Raw genomic sequence first — 10,000 nt, 5'->3', positions numbered from 1 at the left:
CAGCAATGACCCCTTTCGCATGGCCACAGAAGCGACACACTCCAAGTGCTAAGTGGTGCCCTTAATCGTGGTGAGGGTGCGTGAGGTCGCTCCCATGTGTGCTTCGTGATGATGAAGTCATGTTCTCATACATGAGGTGAAGATGAGAGGGGCCTTCTTCCCCTGTGTGTTCCGCTGGGGGCGTTAGTCCGGCAGGGTGGGCGTCGGGGGAGCTAACCTGCAGGTGATTAAAGAAAAGTGAATGTGTTATGTGTGTGACATTTGTTCTCAAATGAGTAAACACAATGTACATTCCATATATATATAACATGAGCACATACACAAGCATACACGTATTCTCACATACAAATACACAGAGAAGTACACACATGCATTGTCACACACAAAAAATCAAACACACACACAAACACACACACACACAACATCAGCATCTCATTAAACAATTTGATAATTCAAATAATCTACATTTAATATAGAATAAGTTAACTATCTATATGATCGACATCTAATAAAATATCACGTAGATTTGTGACTAATCTTCGCCTGATAAGAAGTTATTTATATTACCAGCATCTGATAAAATGTTACTCTTTATCTAATTTATCCACATAAAAAATATGTTCCTTAGCTATATATATCAGAGCCACATCTGAGTGAATAAAAGAACTAGAAGGATAAGAAGGATAAGAAGAAAAATAGAAAAAGAAGAAAACGAAAATGAAAAAGAAGAAAATAGATAAAAAAGAGAAAGAAAAGTAAAAAGGAAGGAGAAAATAAGAAATAAGGAAAAGGAGAAAATAAGAAATAAGGAATAGACATAAATAAAAGAAAAATTGAAGAGAATGAGGAAAATAGAAGAACAAGAAAGAAGAAAAAGATGTAAAGGGAAAAAAACAGGAAAATTTAACCTAGCCAAACCCTACCTAACATTAACTAACTCTACCTCACCTAACCTAACCCTCCCTAACCTAACGTAACCCTAGCCAACCTAACCTAATTCAACCATACCCCATGTAGCTTAACCTAACCTAATCTAACCTAGCTCTACCTTACATAACCTAACCAAAACCTTACCTGGGCAAACCATACTCCATATAGCTTAACCTTACCTAACCCTACCTAACCTAACCTAACTCTACCTTACCTGACCTAACCTACCCTACCCTGTTTAACCTAACCTAACGTAACCATACCCCATGTAGCTTAATCTAACCGAACCTAACTCTACCTTACCTTACCTAGCCTAACCATACCCTATATAGCTTAACTTAACCTAACCTAACCCTAACTAACCTAACCTAGCCATACCTTATGTAACTACCTAACCTAACCCTACCCTACTAACCTAACCTAACCCTACTTAAGTAGGGTAGGGTTAGGTTAGGTTATGTAGGGTTATGTTAGGTTAAGTAGGGTTATGTTATGTTATGTTATGTTATGTAGGGTAGGGTTAGGTTAGGTTAAGTAGGGTTATGTTATGTTATGTTGTTATGTTATGTAGGGTAGGGTTAGGTTAGGTTAAGTAGGTTAGGTTAGGTTAAGTAGGGTTAGGTTAGGTTAGGTTATGTACGGTTAGGTTAGGTTAAGTAGGGTTAGGTTAGGTTAAGTAGGGTAATGTTATGTTATGTAGGGTAGGGTTATGTTATGTAGGGTAGGGTTAGGTTAGGTTAAGTAGGGTTATGTTATGTTATGTTATGTTATGTTGTTATGTTATGTAGGGTAGGGTTAGGTTAGGTTAAGTAGGGTTAGGTTAGGTTAGGTAGGATTAGGTTAGGTTAAGTAGGGTATGGTTTGGTTATGTAGGGTAGGGTTAGGTTAGGTTATGTACGGTTAGGTTAGGTTAAGTAGGGTTAGGTTAGGTTAAGTAGGGTAATGTTATGTTATGTAGGGTAGGGTTATGTTATGTAGGGTAGGGTTAGGTTAGGTTAAGTAGGGTTATGTTATGTTATGTTATGTTATGTTGTTATGTTATGTAGGGTAGGGTTAGGTTAGGTTAAGTAGGGTTAGGTTAGGTTAGGTAGGATTAGGTTAGGTTAAGTAGGGTATGGTTTGGTTATGTAGGGTAGGGTTAGGTTAGGTTAGGTTAAGTAGGGTTAGGTTAGGTTAAGTAGGGTCAGGTTAGGTTAAGTAGGGTTAGGTTAGGTTAACCTAACCTAACCTAACCTAACCCTACCCTACTTAATCTAACCTAACCTAACCCTACTTAACCTAACCTAACCCTACTTAACCTAACCTAACCCTACCCTACGTAACCTAGCCTAACCTAACCCTACCTAACTTAACCTAACCTAACCTAACCTAACCTAACCTAACCTCACCTAACCTAACCTAACCTAACCCTACCTAACCCTACTTAACCTAACCTAACCTAACCTAACCCTACTTAACCTAACCTAACCTAACCTAACCTAACCTCATCTAACCTAACCCTACCTAACCCTACTTAACCTAACCTAACCTAACCTAACCTAACCCAACCTAACCTAACCTAACCTAACCCTATTTAACCTAACCTAACCCTACTTAACCTAACCTAACCTAACCTAACCTAACCTAACCTAACCTAACCCTACTTAACCTAACCTAACCTAACCTAACCCTACTTAACCTAACCTAACCTAACCCTAATTAACCTAACCTAACCTAACCTAACCCTACTTAACCTAACCTAACCTAACCTAACCTAACCTAACCTAACCCTACTTAACCTAACCTAACCTAACCTAACCTAACCTAACCTAACCTAACCCAACCCAACCTAACCTAACCTAACCTAACCTAACCTAACCCAACCTAACCTAACCTAACCTAACCTAACCTAACCCTACTTAACCTAACCTAACCTAACCTAACCTAACCTAACCCAACCTAACCTAACCTAACCTAACCTAACCTAACCTAACCTAACCTAACCCAACCTAACCTAACCTAACCTAACCTAACCTAACCTAACCTAACCTAACCTAACCTAACCTAACCTAACCTAACCTAACCTAACCTAACCTAACCTAACCTAACCTAACCTAACCTAACCTAACCCTACTTAACCTCACCTAACCCCTTACCATCTGCCTTTTTCGGAGGCTTTTCGGGTTTGTCCTTCTGGCCTCCCCCTCTGCTGCCTCCCCGGTCGTGTCCTCGGCGGATCTTCTGCAGCGCCTCGTCCACGGCAGGGATCAGCAGAGGCAGCTTCAGGGCGATGGTCAGAATGGGGAACTGGAGGGCGTACTGAAAAGCATAATAAAGGTTATGTTGATGATAATGGTAAGGATAATCATGATGATAATGATGATGATGATGATAAAAACGCTAATAAATAAATAAATAATCGGTGAAATAGAAATGAATGAATAATGAATGAAATAGAAATGAATAAAAGGTGATTGAAATGAAAATGAATAGATAATGAAAAAGTGATAACAAAATAATAAAACGCTAATTGTTCGCTGTCTCTTGTGTTTGAAGCATATTTATTATCACGAGCAAAGAAGCGTGTTCACTGCGACAAACATAAAATAAAATGAGAATGGATTAGATAAACAGCAATAAAAATAAAAGCATTAATTGTTAATCGTATTCACTACGATAAATGTAGCGAAAGGAATATTTGACCGGTTTCGATTATATCTTTCATCAGGAATTCATCTCTTGCACTGTGAAGATATTAATTTTCATTCATACAGCTTCTACATATATCTCTTGTAACACTTTTTGTTAGTTTTTGTTCATATGTACATTCTTAAGCTCACTGCTTCACATTATATTTGAAATGTTCGTATTTTCAATTGTTTTTTTTTCATCTTTATAGCACAATTAGATAATAAAATGTAATGAAAAACTAAAAAGAAAATTCATGAACTTAAAGCATAAAGCACGCAAGGAAATAAATAAGTAACCTCACGCCATATATGTATAGCACAGGCAGTTGCTGCAACATAAAAATACCCTTTAAACTAAATCGAAAATAATGAACTTCAAAGACAAGGTCAAAATCCACATACGTATCACACAGACCAATGATTGAAACAAACAAACAAACACATCAAATTAAAAAACAAAATTAGAGAACTTCAAACATTGGGCACGTAAGGATATAAATGGTGGCAGTCATTCGTCACTTTCCTGTCAAATTTTACCTCTTTATCTACAAGAGTGAACTTTGCACTTGCCACTGAGATTAAACACTTGAGACCAGAGAGATGTAATTTATCTAACTGTGTAAAAAAAGATGTTTAGTTATTTTTATCAAGTCACCTAAATGTCATAGCAAATGAAAAATGTTAAATCTGACTGAAATTTAGCTTCGCCATCACACTTATAAAGAATTGCTTGGCATTTATAATCTTAACTCGTGATTAAACAAATGATAAATTAAAACACACGAGTCATTTCATATCTTTCAGATTTCACTCTCTCTCTCTCTCTCTCTCTCTCTCTCTCTCTCTCTCTCTCTCCCTCTCTCTCTCTCTCTCTCTCTCTCTCTCTCTCTCTCTCTCTCTCTCTCTCTCTCTCTCTCCCTCTCTCTCTCTCTCTCTCTCTCTCTCTCTCTCTCTATATATATATATATATATATATATATATATATATGTATATTTTTTTGTATGAATCTTTCACCTTTCTTAACATGTTTTTGTTCATATCTAATTTCTCTATATAATTTTCCCTTTATCAATCTTTTACCTTTATTTCAACCAATCTTTTATTTCATCTATTTTTTCTTCATTTTTTACCATCATCAATCCTTTACCATTCTTTCTTACCAACATATATCTATCTATTTATCTGACTTTATTCGTCCTGATTGTGCTTGACCATCAATCTTTTCCACTCTTTATCTCCATATTTTATTCATTTATCTCTTTGGACCTCTTTAATCATCCTTATTGTGATTTACCGTTATCATCCCTTTATTTTTATTTCCCTCCAGCTTTTACTGGCCTGTGTTTATTCCCTTCAGTGTGTATTACCTGAGCGCCAGATGGGAGTCCGCAGACCTTGTAGTCCTCTGGCTTGTACCCCCAGCCAAGGACCCCATCATGAATCGTGGCTGCGATGAGAGACGACCAGCCTAGCTTGGTCTGGATGAAGGAAAACTCCCTCCAAGACAGCGAGGAACTCACGGAAGGCAGCGAAGTTACGGCCAAGCAAATCGTGAGAAAAATAGAAATGGTTCCTGGTACGAAGAGAGAATGTCTTAGTTACCCCTCCGCCATAGATGAAAAAAGTCGTTTTCTATGATCATCCAAATCATTTTTGTTCTCATAATTTCTTAACTAATAATAACACGCAATAAAACTAATCGCAAACTTCACATACTTACCGAGTACTATTCTCCCAACTTTCCCAATACACCAAAAGCAAGCCATAACATTACAAACTAACCACGGACCACCAGTGCTCACCAAGTGTTAAAAATATTTCCCCCTGGAGGTTCATCTTGGAATCATGGATAGTGACATTTCTCGTATAATAAGCCGTCGCATTGTATAAGACGTTCGCCACGATGACTGAAGGCGGGTCCCACACTAGAGGGTCGTAGTTACTTGACCACAGAGCTACGCCTAAGCACGTCTGGGAAAGTATTAGATAGGTTGATGAATACAGGTTACTGGTTAGTATATAAGAAAGAATGAGATTGTAATGAGTTTTAAGGATAATGAGTTAGATTGTAAAAATGCATATGTATGTGATGGTATATTGGTGAGAGAAAAAAGATCGCCTTTTTTACAAGGTAAAAAAAAAGACCTCAATCAATTCTTTTTGAAAATCCTGTTCACTCTCTGTAACTTTATGGTGTATTCATGTCCCGTCTTATTCACTATACACAAATAATACGATCATTTAGATACATTTACACCCCCCTCCTAAAAACCAAAACAAAACACACAAACACAAACGCGCGCACGTCCCCCCCCCCTCTCTCTCTCTCTCCCTCCCTCCCTCCCTCCCTCCATACACACACGCGCGCGCAAAAGGCTGATAAACATACATGGATGCTGCCGAGAAGGAACATGATCAGACCCAACTGCTTCCTCATCTTGAGCCAGGCGTCCAGCCAGGGGGGGAATCTCCTGTACTTCGTGCCCCACGCGAGCTGCGTATAGGCTGCTATAAGACCTGAACAAAAGACTGAATTATTGGTTACGAAGCGATAAGATGAGGTCTTATAAATCCACTACAGAGCTGCCAGTACGTCTATATATTTGGCATTAGAAAATGTTAGAAAATTGTTATATTAATTTCTTTGCAGAATTCTGTCGATAGAACTTCAGCATAAGGATATAAAATTACACCTGGCGTGTAGCAGGCCGTCAGCGTCCACAGGGCAGTGATGGCTGTTGCGCGGTTCAGGTTAAGGAGAGCGAGATGTTTCAGCGTCCTGTAGGCCCATTGCTCGCCATATTTGAGAGTCCCGCAAACCTGGAATCTGACATAACAAAAATGCAAAATAAGGAAAGTATTTATGAAAGACAGATTGTCTTTATGAAGGGAAATGGTATCAGGGACGGAATGCCAAGTGGACCTTCTCCATATTTGATTCATCTGCTTAATCGACAACTGAATCTCACGGGCGTCTCGGATTCCCAGGGAGGCCTGGCTTCCGCCCTGGCTACTCACTTGACGAAGAGGACGACGTAGTGGATGAGCCACAAGCAGCTGACGGTCAGCATGGGGATCCTCCAGTTGGGCATCAGCTGGAGCGGGATGGCCTCGATCTGGCGGGCCATCTTCAGGGGCCCGTAGTCGGCCGCCGGGTAGCCCATCTCCTTCACCAGCTCCAGCACCTCGCGCTTGGCCTCCGGGTGGTCGGACGCGACGGGGATCTGGAAGCAGGCGAGTGAGGCTTATTTACTTATATGCACACACACACACACACACACACACAATACACATACTGGCGTAAACATGAATCATAACGTGCATGTCTGTGGCAGTTTTTTTGGATTTTGGCTTTAGGTCTTTGCATCTACACTCAACATATTTAATAAGCAAACCATCCGTGGCCTTTCATGTTTTCTTTTGTGGAACTTATTTCTTAACTTTTTCTAGTTCAAATCGAATTCATTTCACAAATTATTTGCTGTAGTTTTAAGACACAGTTTATAAAATCTACTTTGTTACTTCATCAACTTTATTGGAGTTTGATGCTATTGTCACAACATTACGACTCTCTTCGCCTGACTATTTGGGAAATGTCACGTGAGTAAGCGATTTTTCATTTTTAGTCGAAATGTTTTAACTTTAAATTCTTGTCGGTTTCTTCTCAGCACTGGGTACTCCGCGAATTGAGTCGATTTATTGACCATTTTGACATGATTTTCTTCTGACATTGAATTCTACTTTATGATGACCTGTAGCCTTCGATTTTTGCTATTGTATACACTTTATTGGATTTTATTGTCCCACTATCGCCATTTGATATTAAATGAATCAACGTGAATTAGTGTTTATATTTCTTCCGTGTTTGTGCTTCTCTCGTATCCCCGTACTTGTCCTAGGTTATCGATTTATCCACCCAGTATATCAGTGGCGTCAGTTAGTATGTTCCTACGTCATGTTACCAATCTATGATGATGAAGACCAGTGCATTTTCAAAAACAGCCATATTATATTTTGCTGTGCAACACTTGGTACTCATTTCATTAGCGTAAGCTGTCACAAGTAAATCAGATAGCCTATTCATGTTCATAGTTTTAGCCTTTATACTATAAATAGCATCTAATCGTGCTGTTACTCTGAGTTCAAAACTGACGTTAAATATGTTCCGCATCACGCGATGAGAATCAGTCTCATTTAGTTTAGTCTGCCTAAAATATATTCGTTTTCTATCGTCGATAGAAAACAAATTCATGGGGGACTAATATACATATTTTTTGGAGGATCGATTCTAAAAAAAAAAGAAGAAAAAGAAGAAGAAGAAGAAGAAGAAGAAGAAGAAGAAGAAGAAGAAAAAAAAAAGCGCTACCAATATATAAGAAGAGATTAAGGGCACCATGTAACTATTAGCAATCATAAGAAAAAAATATTTTTCGTGTGTTCCGGTTTATTATCATATTATCCTCACCACTACTATCTGTGGAAATGCAAGAGGGTGAAGACAGACACCCGGTATATGATTTATATCATATGAAACGTTATACTAGAGCCCAGTTAAGTTTCCATTGGGTTGCAGTACGTCTTAAAAATGTATAGATAAGATGGATGTGCACAATCAAAGCATAAAATCGTAATGTTCATTATATTCCTCACCTGTTTTCCTGAGGACTGCTTGTCAAACTCCAGCGTGTAGGCGGAGAGAACATTGAAGGCTTTGACCACAAAGGCCTTCGGGATCATCTTCTGCAGGATCTCGGCGTTGCTCAGCTGACTGGCGAGTGAGAGGAGGACGTCAGGATTTGCACAAAGTATGGAAGACGAACGCTGCGCCTTTTGTCTCTATATCTGTCTATCTCTTTCCCTCTGTCTCTCTATCTCTCTCTTTCTTTCTCTTTCTCTCTCTCTACACACACACACAGATATATATATGTATACACACACACACACACACACACACACACACACACACACACACACACACACACGCGCACACGTATATATATATATATATATATATATATATATATATATATATATATATATATATATATATATGCATACATACATACATACATACATACATACATACATACATACATACATACATATATATATATATATATATATATATATATATATATATATATATGCATACATGCATATATACATATATATATATATATATATATATATATATATATATATATATATATATATATATGCATATATGCATACATACATACATACATACATACATATATATATACATATATATATATATATATATATATATATATATATATATATATATATATATATACATATATATATACATATATATATGTGGAATTCATGACGAACAGATTGCAACAGGAGCAACGAAGGGAAGGACAAGAAAACACACGATTATGCCGAAGGCCTTTTCGCTATTGCTTCGTCAGTGCATGATGGCCTGACGAAGCAGTAGCGAAAAGGCTTTATTCGTGTGTTTTCTTGTCCTTCCCTTCGTTGTTCCTGTTGCATATATATATATATATATATATATATATATATATATATATATATATATATATATATATATATACATATATATACATACATATATATATATATATATATATATGTATATATATACATATATACATATGTACATATATACATACATACATACAACATGCATACATACATATATATATATATATATATATATATATATATATATATATATATATATATATATATATATATATATATATAATGTATACATACATATATATATATGCGTATATATATATATATATATATATATATATATATATATATATATATATATATATATATATATATATGTATATATTACACACACACACGTCCTCGAATTCATCTTCGATTCCACCCGAAGATGGAATCGAGGACGATTCCGAAACTGTTGTCTCACTTTCTTCATTAAATCTAGTTTGTGCATTGTGGGTTTTTGTACCATAGTTTCAACTCGAAGTATTTTTTCCATTTATATCTATTATATATGTATGAATATATCCGTATATGTACTTACATATATACATGTATATGTATATACGCTTTATATATATATATATATATATATATATATATATATATATATATATATATATATATATACATATATACATATATATTTGTGTATGTGTGTGTGTGCTTATACGCAAACCTATCTCTACCTCTCCGCTTGCCCATGCACATCTCCCACCCCCCTCCTCCCCCGCCTCGACAAGCGCCGGCGCACTGACCTGGGCGGCGGCGGCGCCGTGGAGTTGGCGACGTCGATGACGACCTTGTTCTCGAGGAGCGTGAGCGGCAGCTTGTTGTAGTGGTCGAAGCCGATGGCGATGAGCACGATGGGCGCGCTGGCCGCCTCCTCGTG

The 10,000-nt window shown here is 37.2% G+C and overlaps 1 protein-coding gene across 1 annotated transcript in view; it reads right to left on the bottom strand.

Annotated features, from left to right (window-relative positions):
* Positions 1-78: 78 nt before the first annotated feature.
* The window catches only part of LOC138862044 (metalloreductase STEAP3-like), a 10,182-nt gene continuing 260 nt past the window's right edge, over positions 79-10,000 (bottom strand). Inside the window, exons 2-10 of the mRNA XM_070123199.1 lie at positions 9,867-10,000; positions 8,251-8,368; positions 6,619-6,824; positions 6,294-6,427; positions 5,990-6,117; positions 5,403-5,571; positions 4,968-5,173; positions 3,066-3,228; positions 79-217 (exon numbers count right to left, since the gene is read on the bottom strand). The exon at positions 9,867-10,000 is cut by the window's right edge and continues 40 nt beyond it. Of these exons, the coding sequence (XP_069979300.1) occupies positions 213-217; positions 3,066-3,228; positions 4,968-5,173; positions 5,403-5,571; positions 5,990-6,117; positions 6,294-6,427; positions 6,619-6,824; positions 8,251-8,368; positions 9,867-10,000 (1,263 nt within the window). The 3' untranslated portion in view covers positions 79-212. The remainder of the gene's footprint in view (positions 218-3,065; positions 3,229-4,967; positions 5,174-5,402; positions 5,572-5,989; positions 6,118-6,293; positions 6,428-6,618; positions 6,825-8,250; positions 8,369-9,866) is intronic.

Source organism: Penaeus vannamei, chromosome 6, assembly GCF_042767895.1.
Source record: "Penaeus vannamei isolate JL-2024 chromosome 6, ASM4276789v1, whole genome shotgun sequence".
Lineage (NCBI taxonomy): Eukaryota > Metazoa > Arthropoda > Malacostraca > Decapoda > Penaeidae > Penaeus > Penaeus vannamei.
The sequence above is the reverse complement of the archived record's forward strand: the minus strand, read 5'-3'. Positions and strand labels throughout refer to the sequence as shown.